The sequence below is a fragment of the Phodopus roborovskii genome, unplaced genomic scaffold (assembly GCF_943737965.1).
Source record: "Phodopus roborovskii unplaced genomic scaffold, PHOROB, whole genome shotgun sequence".
In the NCBI taxonomy this organism is placed as follows: Eukaryota; Metazoa; Chordata; class Mammalia; order Rodentia; family Cricetidae; genus Phodopus; species Phodopus roborovskii.
Genome location: NW_026126567.1, coordinates 5,752,206 through 5,773,612, shown reverse-complemented (window position 1 = coordinate 5,773,612; position 21,407 = coordinate 5,752,206). Strand labels below are relative to the sequence as shown.

The 21,407-nt window shown below is 51.6% G+C and overlaps 1 protein-coding gene across 1 annotated transcript in view; it reads right to left on the bottom strand.

Annotated features, from left to right (window-relative positions):
* Ndrg1 (N-myc downstream regulated 1) overlaps positions 1-12,467 on the bottom strand; it is a 37,936-nt gene extending 25,469 nt beyond the window's left edge. Inside the window, 3 exon segments of the mRNA XM_051202453.1 lie at positions 481-516; positions 1,796-1,876; positions 12,391-12,467. Coding sequence (XP_051058410.1) covers positions 481-516; positions 1,796-1,858 — 99 coding nt within the window. The 5' untranslated portion in view covers positions 1,859-1,876; positions 12,391-12,467.
* Between the last annotated feature and the right edge of the window lie 8,940 nt (positions 12,468-21,407).

Sequence of the window (21,407 nt, the reverse complement as noted above, 5' to 3'; positions counted from 1 at the left end):
CGGAAGTCAGGATGTGTGGGTGGGAACCGGGGGAACGGGGTCCCTATCCCACCCTCCGTAGGACTCATGCTTGGGGTGATGGCACAGGGCATTGGACAGACCAGTGTTTCTCCCTCTCTACAAATGGCTTAGGCAATGCTGGAAACACGCGTTTCCGCCAGCTGGCTCTGAGCGGGCTACATACTCCAACGTTGGACAAAGAGGGACCCCTGTAACTTGCCACAGTCATCCTAGTTCTCTCAGTCTGTCTGTCTGTCTGTCTTCCCGGGGCTGGTCAGTTCCCCGCCTCCCTGGCTGGAACCCAAACCAGCTTCTTCAAGGGGCAGCTACAAAGTGTGAGGATAGGCTGAGCCCGTTCCCCCTTCCTCTCTGCTGACACCACATCTAGACAGCAATCCATTTCACGCCGATGCGAAGAAGAAAGGAAGGGACAGGTGGATAGACAGGTGGATTAAAAGGGAGGCCACGCCCTCTACTTGCCTGAACATCGAACTCTTGCAGGAGGCCGGTGAAGGTCTGCGGAGAAATGACAGAGGCATGATTAGTTTCCAGGGTCAGAGACATCCCCGGTCCTTCCCTTTGCCTGAATCTAAACTCTGCTCCACTGGCTTCCCTTAGAACTTGCAAAGAGACTGTTTCATCTCAGCAAACAGCAGTCCCATAGAGAAACAGGCCCATGGGCTCGACTCTTCTGAGGACAGCTGTCCAAAAGATGTGGAGGAAGAGCAGAGAACAAGGCCGGGTGAGGGAACACAGCATGCGGCTATGTAACTCATACACACACCCACGTGCTCTAGTCCTGAACTCAAACAGGAGCATGCCACTGCTACAGTTTCCCCGTGGCTGCCAGTGGTTGCGTTCTGTATTTAAGTCCGGTCTTTTGTGGGGAGAAGAGGATAACAGAAACCCGGAAGCCTTTTCCTCAATCTACACATAATGCATTTCAGCACAAACAACAGCTTTCAGTGACAGGAAGGGCCCAGGAAAGTAGGTAGAAGGGCTTGACTCCACTGAAGCCAGGACCAGTGTGGCTCGGGGAGGATCTGGAGCCTCGCTGGCTCAGTCAGCATCTGTTGGGGATTGCTATTGACTTATTTTCTGCCTGACTTAAGGGCTGAAAGTAAACAGAATGTCAGGCGACGGGCAGAGCCACGAGCCTCCATGACAGAAGATGCTCAGCAGTGCCAAGTGCCCAGGAGGCCCGGAAACACAGAGCAAGGAGCAGGGGACCGCAGGGGCTGGAAAACTCTAAGACAATAACAGATGCCTGGCTACAGGCTGCAGTGGCAACAGACAGGAACATCAAGAGTCACTAAATACAGATAGAAACAAAGGGGACCAATGATTGTCCTCTTCGCGAGCGTGTGTGTGTGTGTGTGTGTGTGTGTGCGTGTGTGTGCGTGTGTGCACGTGCATGAGTGTGCGCATGTGTGTGTATGTGTGCTGTGTGCGTGTGTGCATGTGTGTGTGCATGTGTGCACGTGCATGAGTGTGCGCATGTGTGTGTATGTGTGCTGTGTGCGTGTGTGCATGTGTGTGTGCATGTGTGCACGTGCATGAGTGTGCGCATGTGTGTGTATGTGTGCTGTGTGCGTGTGTGCATGTGTGTGTGTGTGCATGTGCGCGCCCACATTCTGCTGTTCATTTGTTTATATGCTATGCTCTTGCTCACACGTGTGCATGTTATGTACAATGTATTCATGACCATGAGTGTGCATGCCATGTAACTACAAGTGTGTGTGTGTATGTGTGTGTGTGCGCGTGCCCACCATGAGCACGTGATGGACTGACTCACCTCCCCTTTTTCCACCAGAGGCTTCACCTCAGCGAGGTCCACGTCCTGTAGCTCTCGGGACATATCCCTGCTATCACAGACCTACCAGGGGAAAAAAGGCCAGAAGGTCAAGCATTTCCCAGTGAGAGAACTTTCTTGAAAAAGGCAAATACATGAATGGAACACATAGAAACGCCACCCCAGGCCTCCCCACTGCCCCCCAGACTCCTCCCACCCACAACCAAGCCTTTCCCAGGCTTTCTAGTGGAACTGGGTTATAGATTTATTTCTGAAATCAGTTCACAGTCACACCGACACCGAACAAAGCAGGTGGATGGAGAACTAAAAAGCAGTAGGCACCACATCTAACCTAGACCCACCACGCTCACCCCAATACTTCTTCATGAATTCTAGAAGGACCCCCCTCTACTGATACCAAAGCCAGACACCCTCAGAGTAACAATCAAGAAACCAAAAGCCCCCCGATGTCACCATGCCCAGGTGCTATATACAGCTCCGGGCAGGACTCCAGGTTGCCTAACCATAGAGGGAGACTCCACAGGACACAGGGACAAACCTAGGCTGAGGGTCTGACAGGCACTGAGCACTCCGTGGAATGCGGAAAGGGAATCTAACATGAACGGCACTTCCTGCGCCAGACCCCAAAAGGGAAAGCGAGAGCGGCAATGGGTGTCTCCTTGGCTGGCACTGGGGCACATATATTCCCACAGGCCAAGAAAGAAAGGCTACAGAAACAGACAGGTGCAGAGCTCAGAGGAGCTGGGAATTCTGGCCTAATGGGTTCCTGTGGAGAAGAGGGAGCCGAAATGGATGCCCACAGACCTGGCAGATAAACACACATACTTCTAGAGCCACAGTCAAGTTGGAAGAGTAAATGCCCACCGAGAGCAGCCATGGATAGATAAGGTTCAAGGGATGCTGGGAAACAGAACAGACGTAACACAGGTGGTACACAGAGGACCTGTGGTAGAGGGGGAAGCCAAACATGGCCCAGAATATGGCCTTCTAACTGCCTACAGGCAGAGTATGAGTTCAGAACCCCAGCTGCTCGAGGCCCTGTAGCCTGCAGCAAAGGGAGCTAAAGTTTCAAGAATTCCTGAGAACCAGCTGCCCGAGCCCACAGGAATCCTGTGACCCTCGTCGACAGGCTAGCCTACAAGAGCAGGCTGCTCTAATACAGACCCAAGCATGCCGTGGGTGGACGGGGTGTTCTGGTCTGGGGCCCCAACATGAACTCTCTCTCCCCAGTAGATAACCACCTCACAAGAATGTCTTTATGCAGCCTTTGGGGTCTGGGATCCAGAACATTTCAAAAAACAAAGTCAGTTTTATATCTGCGAACATTCCTGGGCCTCTGCCAGCTCCGAGGCAGCAGGCAGGAAAAGCTATGGTCTGAAAGTCTTGCTAATTCAGCATGTTCATAGTCCCGAGACCTTAGCCGTGGGACACCTCGCCTACACAGCCTAGAGAGACCTTCCAATAGCCCTGGGCTCTGGCAACACCACCTTCCATGCTGAGAGTGGAGAATTTCACAGTTCACAGGGATCCTGGACATGACTCTGCTCAACACAGAGCTCAGGGTGAAGCTGGGGTCTTCAACTTTCCCACATGGTGGGTTCTGACAAGCCCTCCCCTGTGAGCCCCAGCCATCATTAGTACCCCTGCCTTATGCCTCTTGGCTCTCTACCCAGAGGTATTTCAGTACCCCCTGGTTGATCATTACACCTGCAAGCTTCCTTTGTAGTTGCCCATCCGTCACACACTGCTGTCTAGCTCAGTTTGGTCAGCCCTCCTCGGCTTCTAGAACATAATGCCAGCCTCCACCAGCCCTCTCCTCCTTCAGAAACTACAAGAGATCAAGTGCAGCCTCCAGTTCCCTCACTAAACCTCCTGATTCACCCACTCACCTCACACCCTTTCTCCTTTCCCCAGACCTCAGGATGAGAGGGGCTGAAAGATAGCACAGTCTCCTGATACCTCAAGCATTTGCCAGCCTGCACTTTGGAGCCTTAGAGCCTTCCTCTGGCAAGCCTTCAGCCAACTCAAGGCCTGACAGAAGTCCAAAGGTGAGGGACATGAGTAAAATCTCCACTAGGATTGATGTGTCTCCAAGAGGCCCTTTGCAAATATTTCAAGACCCTGTTGATTGCCATGAGCAGAGTGCTACTGGGATTCATTGTGATGAGGCCAGGGACACTGCTAAAGATCCCACACTGCACAGGACAGCCCCACAGCAAAGACCACCTGGCCCATGATGCTAACCACGCACAGGCTGAGACATCCTCATCTTGGTGAAGATGCAAATGTGGAGAGAGAACACATATCCCAGCAGACTGTGGGGGCGTGCCTGGGGATCAAATGCTCTGAGGGTGAGGATGCCTGTTCTATCCAGGTCACTGTTTCTCAGTGACCAAAACTGTACAATAACCAGGACCACAGACAGCTGGGCTATCACAGGCTACCACCATTCCTTATACTCATCAGCTATTGGGGTGTAGAGCATTGCCCTTCTACAGTTAATTCCCCCTAACAGGACCAATGGTAGGTAGGCCCAGTCCCTAAATGGCTTTGGCAGCCCAGCAAAAGAACCTTCCATATGTTTGTTTTTCTTTCCATAAGCTTCTGTACAAAAATAGTCTTTTTTTTTTAGGACGTTCAGGGTAGAAAAACAGATTAAAAAGCCCAAACAGGAAACTTGGGTATAGCCAAGGCGACATACAGGTATGGCCAATCTGTGGGCCCTTGTTCTCCTCCCCAGCCCCCGCCCATTATGCTCTGCACCTCTGGCAGTTTATGATGTCCATGATGTAGTCTTAGTTTCTTTCTGAAAGGCGTTAGTAAGGACAAAGTAACTGCGGTGTTGAGGAGAACTCACCATGTGATGGGTGTGGGGATAGAGCCAACGACAGCTCCCAGGACCTCAGTCTCAAGGCTCGTATGTATACGGCCTTCGTGCCCCCTCTGCATCCAAGTGGCACATCTGTCTGTCCCTACAGGGCCTGACTCTCCAGGACCATGAAAAAATTGATTCACCAGTTTGTTTTAGCACTATGACATTTAGACCGCTGAGCATCTTATGATGTCCAGAAATATCCCTGACCCTGGTTAAGCCACCCCCTCAAGCTGTGACAATTACAATTGCCTGCTGACACTGCCAAATGTCCTTTGGATGCAAAAATCAAATCTTTTCTAGGATTGGCTGAGCTTGGTGGTTCCTGGTATGAAGTGGGCATCCAGAAACGTCAGTTCTTTAATCCAGGACACATTCACAATCGCTTCCCCCAAATCTAATGACTTCGCTCCTTCACACAGCCCACTGCGGGGATTAGAGGAGGGGAGAATTTCCCTCCCAGTGAAAGTCTCCTACAGAGGTGGGTGCAGCCCAGGGTCATACCACCGGCTGGCAGCCTGGCTGGTACTGTTTCTTCCTGTCCCACCTGCCTGCCCCAGGAATTCAGAAAACAAAACTGTAGCAAGGGGCCGCCTGGTGATCAATAGCAGACTGTGGAGCAGACTCTGCTATTTACCACCAGCCTCAAAACCAAGTTGTCTGAAGCTCTACCTCTGTGTGTTCATGGACGTGTGCACGATGCCAAGGACATTGTGAGGCCTGCTCCCAGCAAGCAGCAGGGCTTAAGCTGAACAAACAGCTGTTTAATGAACCGGTATCTCTTCTCCTCCTTCCCAAATGGCTGGGGGAGTCCCTGGGGCGCTGTGAGGACACACAGCCTGTGCTTTACACATCGTTCGTCCCAGAGTGGCCGAGCAGGCAGGGAGAACATGTTAAAAAAAAAAAAAAAAAAAAAAAAAGTTCGGGGAAAAAAAAAAAAAAAAAAAATGCCAAACCGGTCTCAGTGTAGCACCAGAGATGAGGTCCCTCTAAGGTCGGAGAGGTTAGACCATGAGTGGCAAGGATTAAGAGGGCTGGGCAAACACATCTTGGTCAGTAATGAACAAGAATTTGAGGGCCCCTGGCCAAGCCAAGCCAACATGAGCTAGGAGCAGAGAGAAATGTAACCCTAGGCCTCAAAGGGCAATGGGTGGAGCCCCTGCTGGCAATACAAGGCCACTTGAGAATCATTAGGCAGTCTCTGGTAGCATTGGGGACAGAGTCTGGGATTCACAAGAAGCCTCAGAGAAGTGGCAGAACATGCTTGGGAGTTACTAGCATGGGAATCAGGTCACCTTCTTGCCTTATGACCCCTGTGAGCCTCAGTGTGTCCTTGGGACACTGCATGATTCCCAACGCAGTCAGTACACATGGGGACCCAGGCAGGAAGGCACATCTCCAAGACCAGACAGAGTGCCACACACATTGTGTGCGGCTCTGGCTGATGAATGGCCCTGCCTCAGACCCCTCTATGCTGACACAGGGTTTTCTACTGCCAGAGTTAGAGCTACTTTTTAGGCAAGCTGTCCGAGATGAACCCCCTAGAATCTCCAAGGGAAGAATCAAGAGACATCCAGCAAAGGCCCGTTCATGAACTGCTCAGGGACTTCCAGGACCTAGTCTCCCAGAAGAGCACCCACTGGGGGCTGGTGGACATGAAACCCCACATGGCCACACCATTAAGCACCACAAGAGGTCACTTCCAAGGCACCACACTTATTTCTGTCCCCAAAGAAGTCCTAGGCAGGGGAATTACCAGCTTCATAGAAAGGTAATAGGAGCCCCGTGAATGTCCCTCATGGGACTTCCCAACCAAAAGTTCCGTGTCTCAGTCCCCCAGCCCAGAGGAGCAGGACCACCTTTGTTGGAGTCCTATAGTGAAGCAGAGAAAGGAAAACCAGAGGGGACCATGCCTGGTTCAGCACTGACTGTTCGATCACCAGCTGGCCCGGATTCTGCCCTTCAGGTGCCAGAAGCATGGGTATTCTGAGCTTGTCCTTTACCGCACCTGGGCTGGGGTGTGTGCTACCCCTTAATACGGCAACTCCAGAGAGGTCTGCAGGGGAGTCTCACTGCTGTGTTAACCCAGGGAAAACACCCTTAGGACACGCCTGGGTTATCCTACATGCCTTCTGGGACATTCCTGTGTCAGCTCAAAGTCACTCTGAGGTCACTCTTGTCCGTAAAGCACTTGCCCAGGCTGTTGGTGTCTTCTGGACTTTTGGGAGTGAAGGCTCTGGGAAGGGAGGGGGTGGTGGAACCTTGTACTGATATCTTATGTAATAATCCAGTTCACGGAGAGTTCTGTGGGCAGTGCAGTAGCCAGGATGGAGCTCTGAGAGAGATCTCCAGTTAGGGGAAGTGTAGGATAGCGTGTGAGATCTCAGAGAGACCCTTCCCAGAAACCTCCAGACCAGGTTCCTCCAGGGCCTCAGGACTCTGCAAACTACTGGGCATCACTGTCTGGGTCCATGATGGAAAAATGGGATGAGGGTCATAGGAGAAATCACCTGTTGCCAGGCAACCAAAGATGCTCCATCCCCCTATGCATCTGTGGGGAATGGAACTTTTGTCTTTTAGACTGAACCTAGTATATGGCCAAGGACTCAACTGCCAAACTATATTCCCCACCATACTTTTCTTCTGAGACAGTCTCAGGTTGCTCATGCTGGCCTTGAACTTGCAGTCCTCCCGCCTCAGGATCCGAAGCAGCTGGGATTTCAGGGCCACACTACCTCTCTGTGTGTGTATGTGTGCTCGTGCGTGCGTGCGTGCGTGCATGCGAGCGTGCATTCGAGGGTGCGTGCGTGTGCGTGCGTGCGTGCGTGTGTGTGTTCACCATCCAGCAGTGCCTTAGGCAGAGCAGAGGCTAGCAGGAAGAGTGAGTGCCTGGAACCTGCCCGCCCCATCTTCCCAAAGTGCTCAGTGGTGTCTTGGCACTGAAGTTCTGGCAATTAGTGGCTTGGCAGACTAGAGTCTGAGGTATAAGCCAGCAACTGGGAGTCTGGAGAAGGCCATTGGTCGCACTAGAGGACTATTCTGTGAATCCGTGGGATGGGGTGTAAGGACGGAAATGGATTTCATACAGAGCCCTTTGTCCCCAAGATCAGACTGCATGCTGGTCACCCTAATGAGATCCTTCCCCCAAATGGCTGTCACTGCCACACTCCAGAACAGCCCCTGCAGTCCTTCCTGTGTAGATGGGCTGCGTTATTGCCCTCATCCCTGGAGACTTCCTTCAGACAGACAGACATGGACAGAGAACTCACTAAGTGCCTGGCTCTCAGGCCTGGGAGGGGGGCAGAGGGGAGCAGACAGGTGACAGGACAGTGTGATCCCACACACGGGACAAATGAGAGATGGCTGGCACTCAGCCCAACTGCCAGCCATGAAGAGACCATGGGAGGATCTGGAAGGAAGGGCAGAGGCTGGCTAGCTGCGGAAGGCTAGCTCCATCGTACACCTGTATTTTGAGAGGACTCCTCAAGACCCATCTCAGTAGCAAGTGGGAGGAGCTGGGGATGGAAACCAGGGGAGATGGGGACTTGGCTGTGCTGTCTCTTTAAACAGAAAACTACAAAGTAAAGATGTAAAGTTTTCAGGCTGGATGGTGGTATTGCATGCCTTTAATCCCAGCGGGAGGCAGGCAGATCTCTGAGTTCAAGGCCAGCATGGTCTACATACAGAGCTAGTTACACAGAGAAATACTGTCTTGGAAAAAAAAAAACAAAAAACAAAAACAAAACACTAAAACAGAACAAAAAAAACAAAAGCAAACAAACAGAAGGTGAACTAACTGCAAGTCCCCAGGTTTGTGAGCCTTTCATTTTACATCCTTGGGTAGGGAAGGGCTGGAGAGGAAGAGGGGTGGGCTGTGTGCACACAGGTCTACTGAATCAATAGTAAAGAAACTCTAGGTTCAAAGAGGCTGTTCACGGGCCAGACTTTGTCAGCGAGTTCTTATTCTGAGGTGCCAAGACAAACTTCCTCATATTCTCCTCAGGGCTTGAGCTCTCCTCCACACCCACCCTAGAAAATGAAGTTGCGCACCGTCGTCCAAACACAAACGTGGGCCTCCAGCTCTGAAGTCAAACTCCTGCTGGACCACACAATGCCCCCATTCTGTGCCTCTACAAACCCCAAAACCCCTTCTGATTAAACCACTGGAGGCCAAGTTGAGCAGCTCCATCTCCCAAGAAGAGCAAGTGAGAATGGCCAGCCTAGACTCAGATGTGAGCAAGAAGGCCCCAGGGCCTGCAATGAGTCCAACTAGCTTCACCACCCACGCCAAAGCTGTCCAGAGCTCTGTGTGGCCTGGAAGGGGCAAGGGTGGGGTTTGGGATTGGCTAGGGGTGAATCCATTTGACTCAGATCCAGCCTGTTTTCTAACCTGGGAATTAACACTGTCTCCTACCTCAAGTGTATGAGCCAACATGCTGGACCACAAGGCCATCTAAGGAGGCAAGTTCTATGCATTGAGCAACTACTAATTTCCAGACCCAGGGTGCCAAGACGGCATGGTGTGACTGTGTCCTCCTTCCCTCTGCTGTCCCCGGCCTCCTGAAGTAAAACTCCCCCAGTGCCTACCTTCAACCTAATCCTATTGTTTAGCTTTTTGAAGAATTTCAAAAAGGCAAGTCTTGGAGCACTGTGAGTAGCCACAGGCCTGGCTAGGTTCATCACAAATGGTGCTCCAGACCAATTGTCAAGGGGGTGGCTCTACAGCATCCTTGACTGCTGTTGTGGGAAACTTCCACAGTGGCTCCCCTGTGTGACGACCACTAGCCTCGCTTCACACGGGATAGCCTAACCAAGTTCTCCACACCCAGATGAGACGGTTTGTGTTTCCCTTTATAGAAGGGGAAACGTGGGGCACAAAAGCCCGCACGCTCATCCTGTCCTGCTTTCTCCAGGCTCCTGGGTATATCCTTATGCTAGAGCACGAAGACTTTAACAGATGACTCAGTCTGATTCTCCCACTTTTAGCCTGTGGTTTCCTCGTCCACTTGATAGAGTATACAGTCCAGGTAGTGTCTCTGTCTGTGCAGACCTAAGGGGCTAAAAGGACGCGGGATGCTCTGTCCATCCCACCCCAAACTGCCTTCCTAGCCGGTATTCAGCCTGCTCTGGCTAGACCTTCAGATGCTAGTTATCATGGTGCTTTGCCTCGGATGCCACCGGACCTGAGGTGAATCCGCTGGTGCTAGGTCTTAAGGAAAGCCCTGCAGCTTTGGGGACATCAGAAAAATCATTGCCTGCATTCTGTCCCCTGCTCAGACCACCAGGGTCAATGTACCCAGGGACCCCAGCACTGGGGGGGGGGGGTGGAGCAGCTAACTGAAAGCCATCAGGTGGCTGTGACCCTTGTCTCTTTCTCACTAAACTGACTTTTTGCTTCTACCTAAACACCTGATTTAAACCCTTTTAAAGAAAGGACAACAACTTATGCTCTGCCTTTTCCTCCAGGTGGCCTCACCTGAAACTTGGTAAAAAGACAAACTCCTACCTATTCACAGTCTGTATGTAGCATAAAGGCAAAAAAACATGTTCAGTGCCAACCATGAGACTTTGGAGATGGGACCCTGGATGGAGTTTTGGCTACCCCTGACAACACTGACCTGTGACCTGTTCTCATGTTTAAAATGGCAAGAGACAGGATAATGCCATAAGCTTGGACTTCCTTCTCGGATAGCCTAACCAGTGTTTAGCGGTCTCTGGTTTGCCTTCACCAGGAGAAAGCTTGCCAGGGCAGGAGACCCTACAATGGATCCAAGAACCAAGCAATACCTCCAGCCATAGATGCCTACCTGGGACCCAAAGGGGGCCAGGGCAGAAGGCAGGGCTGTCTTGGTCATTTGTTTGTTTGGTTTTGTTTTTTGTTTTTTGAAATAGGGTTTCCCTGTGGCTTTGGAGGCTGTCCTGGAAATAGCTTTTGTAACCAGGCTGGTTACCTGCCTCTGCCTCACAAGTGCTGGGATTAAAGGCGTGGCTGGTCATTTTTAATGTATGTGTGTGAGCTCTTTCTATGAGGCACAGACTACTGTTATAGGGATAGCAGGCAAAGTCCTCCTTCCCAGGTACCTAGTTCTGGCCACAGGGAGGCCAAGTCCATCAAAGCAAGAAAGCACAGGCGTGATTAGCTCAACCATAGAGCTCCACCCCTTGGAGCTTTTCCAGCTCTTTCTGAAAAGCTTCCCTCACACCTTTCTTAGACCAGGAACTGGTTGAGCCACCCCACTCACCAATAGTGGTCTGCCCCATCCCTCCCTGTCACTGCCCCAGAAGTTGGCAAGTCCTTTGAAGACAGGCTTGGGGGTCTTCTGGCTTTCTCTTTACCCACACATGCGAAACAAGCAAAATGCTAGGATTTCTAACAGGAAGAAGCAACCCGGAAGAGTTGCCTTCAAACTCATTTCACTCATCAGTTCATTCGGGGTAGTGGGGGAGAACATGGGGAGGGAGATGCACTGGAGACCTGAATTTCCCATCCTCCACAGGAGCTTAAAGGGCTCAAATAGGCTGACTTGCCCAGGAAACAAGTGGGGAAGAGCAGAAGGCGGTCCTAGGACACGCGCCACTGGACTTCCCTCCCCCACCTCCCATTCAAGCCCAGGGGGTGTTGCTTTGGGGATCCGTGACTACTGCCAGTAGGGGCGACAGACCGGGAAGACCGAAGGTGGCGGAGTAAGGAAGCGATCCACAAACCCAGCTTCAGCCACGGATCTGACAGAGGCGGTGGCAGCGTGTTTCTCTAGAGCCTGCAGCATTCCGCACGCCCCTCCCGAATCTCCCCGACAGGCTGAATCAGAGACCGCGACGGGTCTCCCGGGAACGGACGAGCAGTTCCAGCTGCTCTCCGGGCAAGATAGGCAGCGAGGAGCGCCTGGGAGAAATAAAGGGGAGGGGGTGTAGGCGGAGGCGAAGATGACGACACTCGGAGCGGGGCTGCCAGGTGCCCGAGCGACCCTGGCCACACAAAAGTCACCCCTCCCGCGCAGCCACTGCGCCAACCCGGGACTACCTAGAGAGCCGCACCCAGCCCGCGCTGCGCTCGCCGCCGACACTCGCTTTGGCGCGTGCAGCACGCGCCGGGACACACCCCGGACTCTCCCCCCGGCACACACATGCTCTCTCACACGCACAGCTCGGGAAGCTCCCGGCCCTGCGACCGGATGGGACCCTGGGCTCGGATCATACTGGTTTGGGACCAGGCTCCAAAGCAGGCATACACACCCTCGCCCCCTTCTGCAGGATCACCCCCACTCACCACGCGGGAACACGCTGTACAGTCGCTCCGTCCCATCCACAACCCTTCACACTCGCGAGTACGCACAAGGTGTCCCCATGCGCCCACTGGACAGGGGGCCAGCTGTGACTCAGGGTGGGGGAGACGGTGGACGCCAGGAAGAAGGACCCAGGTGCCCCTAGACTCTGTGCCTCAACTTCAACCCCCTTCCCCACATTAGAAAGAACGCGAGACCGGACATGTCTTTTTCTCCCTTATAGTAATCGACATCCCCTCCAGTGATGCCAGAGCCCCTTCCCTTCCCGGTGCCCCACCCACCCACCCACGCCAACGCCACCAGGTAGGTCCTCGCAAGGGCCACAAAGGCGGACCGGGAGTCCAGCGGCTCCTCGAAGACAAGCCTCTCATGGGTCCTTGTCTCGCCCCAGATGGAGAAGGCGTCCGAGGGGGCTTGCTTACCTAACTAGCGAGCACGGAAAGAAGACAACGAGGCTGGCAGAGCGCGCCCAGCGGAAGGTGAAGAGGGAGGCGAGGATGGGTGAGCAATCGGCCGCGAGACGGTGGCCTGGCAAGGTTTGTTTATGTCCGGGCGTAGGGCGATTATAAAGGCGCCGGGGCCCCGCCCCCAGGGCCTCGCCCCTCCCCGACCCTCAGCTCCCAGCCCAGCGGGGGACACACCCCTTTCTGCCCCCCCCCCCCAACCTCCCGCTCGCCTCGCGCTGCACCCTCCCTGGGCTGGGCTGGGCGGGCTGGAGCCGCCGCCTGTTGCGCAAGCCTTTGCAGGGGCGCGGCGGGAGGGACAGCCAGGCCCGGGCTGCAGCTCCTCCCTGCGATCCCCTCTCGGGGCCGCAGCGTGCGCAGCGGACGTGTGTGCTCTGAGTGGTTGTGTGTGTTCCCGTGCGCGCTCGTGCGTGTGCATGCCGACTTCCTTGTGTCTCTGCGCGGCCGCGTGGCCCGCGTCGCCTTCATGGAGTTTCCAAAGCGTTTGTCGGCGCCACGCCCTTCTGGGCGGCACCCCCTCTTCCTCCGGGTCTCCACGTAGTCACCCGGCATCCCCATTTACAGCCAAGACTCCAGACTTTCTCTCCAGGTTCCTTCCCACGTAGCCTCAGCTCCCTTCATTCTAATCCCTTCCTGCCCTTTCCAGTTCTATACTCAGGAGCTAAGGTCTCCTTGCTGCTCCAACCTTCCTGGTCAGCAATGGAGACTCTACAGGCTGTCTCTCTTCATGGTCCCCAGAACTTGCAGAGTTCCAACCTTTCCAACCGTGGCCGACCCTGCCCTGCTGTAGGGGCCATTCTAAAAACCTTGGCCCGCTTGCCTGTTACCGGGTTCTCATCCCCAGGCTCCACCTGAGACTCCAGGGAGGCCTTTCGTAAAAGGGTGGACAACCTGGCTATACTTCAGAGCAGCTTAGTCAGAATCTTGGGGAGTGCGTGCCAACACTGGAGCTTTATAAAGGGCTCCCCAATGGGTGCAGCATGATGGCTCAGTTGGTAAAGACGCTTGCCTGCCAAGCCTGAGAACCTAAATTCCATGCCCAGAAACCAAAAAGAAAAAGGAAAGAGAACCCAATATTGTAAGTTTTCCTCAGACCCCACATTCCCCATCTCCTCTAAATAAATAAAAACTACCCAGGTTGCCTGTAATATGAAGCCACGTTGAGAAACTCAGTGCCCAGTCCAGGTAGGGAGGGCCCAGTCCAGTCTTTGTCTCAAAACCACCTGTTCAGCCTCTCTGGCTCAAGGGGCCTCCCCTCCCCCTCCTACTAAACCATGCCCTCAAGGCTCCGTCCTTATACTCCTCTTTGCTTTCCAGTATGCTCTAGATACCCTGGCCCTCATTCTAGGAAGCTGCTTTAGGAGCCTGGCCTGAGGTATGGTGCTGGGGAAAACTGAAAAAGAGAAAACCCTTCATTTTGAGAGCATGGTGAAATCGAGCCCCAAGATTTCAGTTTCCCAGGAGATCCATGGAAGATGGTTAAGCTGAGCCTGTTCGGTATTTAGCTGTACTAAGCACCTACTCTGTGCCAGAACTGCTTGGACCCTGGGCCATGAGAGTGAACACTGGCATCTTTGTATCTTTGTGAGCCTTCCTGTTGGTTAACAAACTTTCAGACTAAGTAGTCCTTTACCCCACTAATAGCCATTTCCCCACATCTTGCCCGTTTTGTCTATCAGCAAACATTTATCGAGTACCTATGGTTTTGCTCCCTGTCAAAGAGTGTCCAATTTGAAAGGCTGACAGAGTTGACAACTTTCCCAGCAATGGGGAATGTAGCTTCAGTGTTAGCTGGAAGAGGGCACTTGGCCAGTAAAAGCCATCTCCTGCCCCTCTGAGTCCTCAGGACAAAGCGTGGAGAGCAACCCAGCCCTGCAGCTGAAGCCTCGAGTATGCTGCTGTGGGACCTGGGTCTGTGTTAAGGAAGCCAGATCTTTTAGGTGACCTCCAGCCCTGAATTCTCAGCTGGACAAGCTGGGCCCTCCTGGTGGCTCCACCTGTAATTCCAGTTCTCAGGAGACTAGAGCTACAGCAGGACTGTCGCCAAGACCTGCACAGGCTATGTAGGAAGACTTGGTCCCGAAACAGTAACAAAAAGGAACTGAGATCAGCAGGAGAGTGGGAGAGAGGGAGAGAGGAGGGCGGAGAGAGGAGGAAGACATTGACCTTGCTGTGGAATATCCATGGTGGTGACTCTCTAACCCCACATGCAAATCGCCCTGGAAAATTTCCCCGAGTGAGATCCATTTGAAACTCCACACACCTCGTAAGTTGTGGTAAGCCAAAAGCATCCACATTTCCCTTCCTGATGCAATCGACTGACCGTTGAATGTTGGGTGAAGCAAATGTGTGTGGCTACAACACCTATGCCTAGGTAAGAGACTATCCCAATTCAGTGGCGAATGCACAGCCAGGACAGAGATGCCTGCCCTTCACAGAGGTCACCCACCTCCCCAGCTCAGGCCAGCTGAGGCAGCAGAGTCTGTTGAGCTGAATGTGGCTGTCACTGCACTGAGTTGCTGGGATGGGTCCTCTTTCTCACTGGTCAGCAATAGAATCGGATTTGCTTAGCAAATACACAGAGGCTGCCAACCCCACACAGGGCGAGATTGGATTTTCTAGACTCATGTGCACTGGAAATTTCTATTCCACAACAGCTTAGATTTCTAAATGGCTACAAGACTCATCAATGTCTGGTCTTCTTTCTTGCAGTCTGTTGAGTGCTAGGTGTGGGCTAGCTGGTCTCCTGGAAAAGGATGTAGAGCTCTGTGGTGCCTTGTACACCTACCTGCCTTTCTATCTTGGGTTGTATGGAAATGACCCCGTTCTCTGTGACAAACAGCTGTGAGCCACTAAGAAACCTATGGAAGAAAACTGGCCACAAACTCAGCAAGACAGAGACTGCACTCCAGGCTCCAGGCACAGAATACATACTCGGAGCATAAATGAGGAAGTGACATTTGGTCCCCAGGAAGGTAGTGTCTCCAGACTTAGATGAGCTTGCTAAAACAGCCATACCAAGTCTCACAAGCTGGGGGAAATGAAGGCAGAAGTCTGTTCTCCCTCAGACCCAGAGGACAGAAGCCACTGTCGAGGCACAAAATGGGGCCTTCCTCTTGGGAAGCCTTGTCTGGGGTCTGGTGTTACTGATGGTCCTTGCTGTCCCTTGGCTTGTAGAGGCATTGTCTGTTGTCCTTCTCAATGACTCTCCTTTCATGTTCTTCCAGAATGACCTCTAGATACTTATGTGATGATTCTTGCATGCATGTGTATGTATGTGCGCATATGGGATATGTGTGTGGGTATATCTACCGTAGTGGTTGTATAGTAGTCAAAGGATAACTTGAGGTTTTTTGGGGGGTGGAGGTGATTTTAGAGACAGGGTTCTCTGTGGTTTTGGAGGCTGTCCTGGAACTTGCTCTGTAGACCAGGTTAGCCTCGAACTCACAGGGATCTGCCTGCCCCTGCCTCCCTATGCTGGGACTAAAGGTGTGCTTGTTTTTATGTATGGTTCTGTGTGTGTGTGTGTGTGTGTGCGCGCGCACACACACACACATACACATATGCCTCATGTGTACAAGTGCCTGACAGGTCTAGAAAAAGTTGTCAGGTCCCTCAGAGCTGGAGTTACAAGCAGTTTTGAGCTGCCACTGCCTGACATAGATTTCTCTGGCCACAGAGGACAACTTTGTGGAGTCAGTTGTCTCCTTCCATCCTTTTATAGATTCTGGAGATTGAACTCAGGTTGTGGAGCTCGCATCACCAAGTGACATCTGTGATGGTCAGTTTCGATTCAATTGTTCACTAGGTTGGCTCTGGAATCAACTAAAAGACAGCTTCCCATCCCATCTGTGATGCATGGCCAAGATTATGTGAGGGAAGAAGACACTCCCCGGGTCTTGCTTGCTTCTTGCTGGTCAGTGAATCTGTCTCACTGACACTAGAAGCCAGCTTCTCTGGCCTCCTGGTGTAGACTGAAGAGCTCTCCAGGGGTCCTACTTATCTTCACCAGCAGATTAGGACTGCCCAGGCTCCCAGCTGTGTAGACTGAGCACTACTGGGTTCCCAGCCTCTCCAACATGCAGACAGCCATTTCATAACGCTTATTCAATCCGTTCTGTCCCTTTAGAGAACCCTGACTAATGCAACCTCATCTTAACTAATCATCAAAAAATGTAACCAAACAACACCAACTGTTTCCCAATGCTGCACTGTTTGCAAAGTCTGGGAAAACATAGTTTTGGAGGTTACTGTTCAACCCAGCATATGGTTGACATGGGTTTGGAAAGTGGACACCGAACTCTGCTGTGAGGCCGGTGGCGCAGCAGCCTGCTCAGGAAACCATGAGATTGTTACAGACCTCGGTGGCCCAGGAGCAGGTAAGGAGAATGGAAGAGTGTAGTCCCAGCACTTGGACACTGGCGATGACCTTTCCTACCTGGAGGTCTGGTCATATGCACTCACCTTTCACCTTCCATGTCATGCTTTTATGCCTCACTTCAAGCAGGAAGTGGGGGATTGTTCATTTCAGGTGTGGACAGGGCAGAGGACAAGAGAAGTGTCCCTTCCCTGGAGGAAGGATGTGGGTGGGGCAACAGCTTCTGGAAGATGGGGGGGGGGAGGGAACGGGGAACACACTTGCAGAGATAAAGTTAGAGAAGTGTGCAGAAAGGAAGACAAAAGCTTGGGCTCGCCGGGCGGTGGTGGTGCACACCTTTAATCCCAGCACTCGGGAGGCAGAGGCAGGCGGATCTCTGTGAGTTTGAGGCCAGCCTGGTCTATAGAGCTAGTTCCAGGCCAGGTTCCAAAATAATACAGAGAGACCCTGTCTCAAAAAACAAAACAAACAAACAAACAAACAAGAATATCTAATATGCAATCCCCAAAGGGGTCAAAACCCACAGGTTGAGGAACGCTGTCCTAAGGACTCAGCATCACTGTATCTTACTAGAATTCCTTAGTGCACATCTGACATAATGTAATTTCAAATGTACTGAGCAGTAAAGGCGTAGTTGTTGTTTTTGTCTTATTCTTAGCGATAGATAAAGTCAGGTTCAGATCTCTCAGGCTTCTGTCTCTGTAGGACTCGCTGACTGTCCCATCAGTGTTCCTTGACATTGGCTTAGGAACATCCTTTACTGTTTAATTACACTTACTATGGGGGATTTACAGTCAGTGAAAGACTTCCTGTCGCAGAGCCCCGGGCGCTGTGAACTTGACACCCGCCTATCCAGAACCTGCCATCGACCTGGCCTCACCCGACCAGATGCTGCACCTCCAACAACAACTGTCCCTTCTAGCTGGACATGATCGCCTGCCACAGCCACAGCACCTCCACCTTATGCCTCTGCAGGATGGAGCGTCCTTACTCTTGAACGCAGTGGCTCCTCCTCCCTGGAAATGCATCGGCATACGTAAGGTGAACGAACATTCAGCGGTGTTGGTTAATTTGATGGGAAGAACTCACAGAAGAAAGGAGAGAGTGAAGGTAGAAGAGAGGGAGAGGAGGAAATGCAGAGAGGAAGAGGAAGGGGATAGAAGAAGGAAGGCAGGACAGGGGAGAGGAGGGAGGGAAAGGAGGAGGGGAGGGGAGGAAGGCCTAGAAGGAAGAGGGAAGGAAAGAATGAGGGAGGGAAGAAGAAAGGATGAAAAGAGGGAGAGAGGAAAGGAGAGGGAGTAGAGGGAGAGATGGAAGGGTAGGAAAGGAGGCCCTCTTGAGTCTCATAATCCCTACAATTTGCTTAGTGTTACCCTGCCATCCAGATTCCTAGGGCCTCATGGCTCCTTGGCATTTCCCAAGTTTCAGCCTGTTCTTTGCCTCCAGAGTTGGCTTTACTGTATCCATGGAGATGCTCATTTGGAGGCCTGAGCAAATGAGGAAGCAGGAGAGCTAGCTCGAGTCTCATGAGCAAATGAGTGTAGTTCTATACTTTCTTCTAGCCTGACTGATGATGCCTCACCTGGCTCCAGAGGAGAGGTTACGGGCTCACTCTAACCCGGGGCCTGACCCAAGAAACACAAAGGAATTTTCACAGCAAACCATAAAAGGAACTCCCCAACCTGATCATAAGGCAAATGTCACCTGCCTGCGGGTCTTGTGGTCAGTTACATGACAGGTAGCCCTGCCCCTGGCTAAGCCTGGCAGTAAATCCTGTATTAGTCAATAAGGCTTCCTACGGGACGTTCTCAGAACTGTGGACCCTGGTGTCTCCCACTTCCCTTTTCCTTACCATTCTGTGTGTGTGTGTGTGTGTGTGTGTGTGTGTGTGTGTGTGTGTGTATGGTGTGTGCTCCTGAGTGTGTGCCCAGTAAGCACCAGGGAGCTGCCTGCCTCTACTTCCCAGCAATGGCTGGGATTATAAGCATAGGACACCACACTCCATGTTTGTTTGTTTGTTTGTTTACATGACTTCTGGGGATTAAACTCAGGTCCTCATGCCCGCAAGGCAAAAGGCCTCGGGGATCGACTGAGCCATCCCTACAGCACACCTTGCCAGGCTTTCTGAAGCTCAGTGTCTACCCAGGACAGGGATGGTGACACTCAGCCTCACCAGGGACTCAGGCAATGTAGGCTTCCCCCTCCCACTAGGGTCAAAGACAAGAGAAGAAACAGCATGTTAACAGCACTGGTCCCATGTCCTACCAGGGCCAGGCTCAAGAGAGGGCTGGCCCATCTGCCAAGAGCGCATGACTGTCCCCACTTTATTGCAGGTCCAAGCTCATATTTGAACAGGCAGACGGTGACTCTGCCTCTAGCACACAAAATGTCAACAGAGTTTACCTGGATCCAGAGCGTCCCATAAATCAGGAAGTTCTGTAAAAACAGTGGGTAAATTCACCTCAGCACCTTTCAAGGTTTTAGAAGGAAATGCTTTGTGTACAATTATCTGCAAATGCTACATACTTACATATATATACATATGTAACCATACATACATATACAAATAAACACAGCACATGCATATGTGTATGTCTGAAAAATATAACAAAACAACAAAGGTATAAAATATAACAAAACAAAATATAAGACGCAATAAAACATAAACAACCCCTCGTATAAAAATAATCTTTATTACATCTCTGAATTTCCCATCCTAGAAATTTTCTATAGATTTACATGAGTGTTTGTATTTCAACTTACTGTATTTGTGTAATATTTTAATTAATTCTTAGAGAATTGCATTCGCTGTATCTTGATTTTCTTCACCTCACACACACACTTCTCTAGACAAACATCTAACTGTGAGATTTTTTTTTTTCTGAAACAGGCTGCAAGTGGCCTTGAACTTTGAACCCTGTGCTGAGGTTGTAAGCATGTACCACCACCCCCAGTTTATACATTGCTGGGGATCAAACCCAGAGTTTTGCGTGCGATAGAAAAGCTCTCTCAACTAAGCTACACCCTCAACCAACATCCAACATATATGTAGATCTTTTATTTATTTATTTATTTTATAACTCCTTTTTTCCCCCTATAACCACACATTAGGAACACCTTTATATTTAATGAATCTACCTACATAATCCTTTTTAATCAATAGTTAAAACAACATCAAGAAGCATCACACTTGGGTGTGTAGCATAATGAAAGTTTTAGGTGAGCACCCTCAGGACACATCAGGCTCCTGGGAGAGACAGAGAGCAAAGCAATCTCTGACTATGATGTCTGCACACACCCTCTCGGCCGGCCGGTATCCTATGGACACCTCTCAACTCATTTCTTGTGTCTCTTACTGTCAGACCTTTGACTGTTTCTGCTTCTGTGCTGGCATGCCTAGCCCTGTGTACTTCCACACACACTTTAAAAGAGTAACTAGTAACCTCTTCAGGTAGAGCCATAAAAGGGAAATGTCTGGGTGCAGGGGTCTGTAAGACTTTTGAAACATTGTTGTACTCAGCCTCCCAAAAGCCACCAAAGGAGTGGGCTTGCCAGCTGCTCCATCCCTGTCTCCACCCAGATGCCTGCTTGCTGGAGAGGGGAGAGCAAGGATTCTGCTTAATTGTCTTCTTTGCTGGAGAAGTTAATGGTGTTATTTGCTTGTGTATTTACAGCTGACGGATCACAAATGAGAAGCCATGCTACCAATACACACCATCTTAAGAGCTGGTGCTATCTATGCGAATTAAAGCCCTCATCTTACCCCTCTTGGAAGCCATTGCTGGGTTTCCAGACAGGAAGTCAGATTGTTATCAAGCCATTGATCCTGCCAGGGAGGAGCTATGGAAGCTAGTGAGCTTTGCTCCCTTCTCTGAACCATCAGGAGGGTAGACCAGTACTTGGGTCACATCTGGTGGCTGCTGGAAGTGACATTAGAGTGCCCTGCTGCTCCCTTCACCCTGCGGAGCAAGAACTCCAGCCCTCAGACACAAGGGGACGGGCTGAGAGAAGGAGGTCTCACAGCTCATTTCTAGAACCTGCTGTGTGGGAAGACATTTGCTATGAGCGTCTTTAGTTGGCATGTGGAGTGAAGGTTATCAGATAATCTTGCACCATTCCTCCCCCTCCCCCCCTCCCTGTCACACACATCTAGAACTGGATGAATGTTCCTCATTAGAAGGCCTGACCCATGCCCAGGCCCACTTTAGCCAGCTCCCCAAGATGGAATGCTGCTCAACCCTCCTGTGGATGCTGGGTGCTCACTAAGCTTTCTGGGCTCACCACAGCAACTACTCCTAGCCTGAGTTTCCTCAACACAGTTCCCTCTTTGTTGGAAACTCAGAAGGCCTGAGCTCAAGGGCTTTCAGAAACACAGGGTGCATGGGCTTGCCATAACTAAAAGTCTGCCAGGGACTCCAAACACTCAATGCACACAGGAAGCAGCCTGACCACCAAGGAACGGTTGCAACATCACCCTTACTTAGTTAGCAAAGCTGAGCAGCAGACAAAGCAGGCCTTGGACCACCAAAAGTTCTCTGGTTTAAAAATAGCTGATTAGCTGGGTGGTGGTGGCCCAAGCCTTTAATTCCAGCATCGG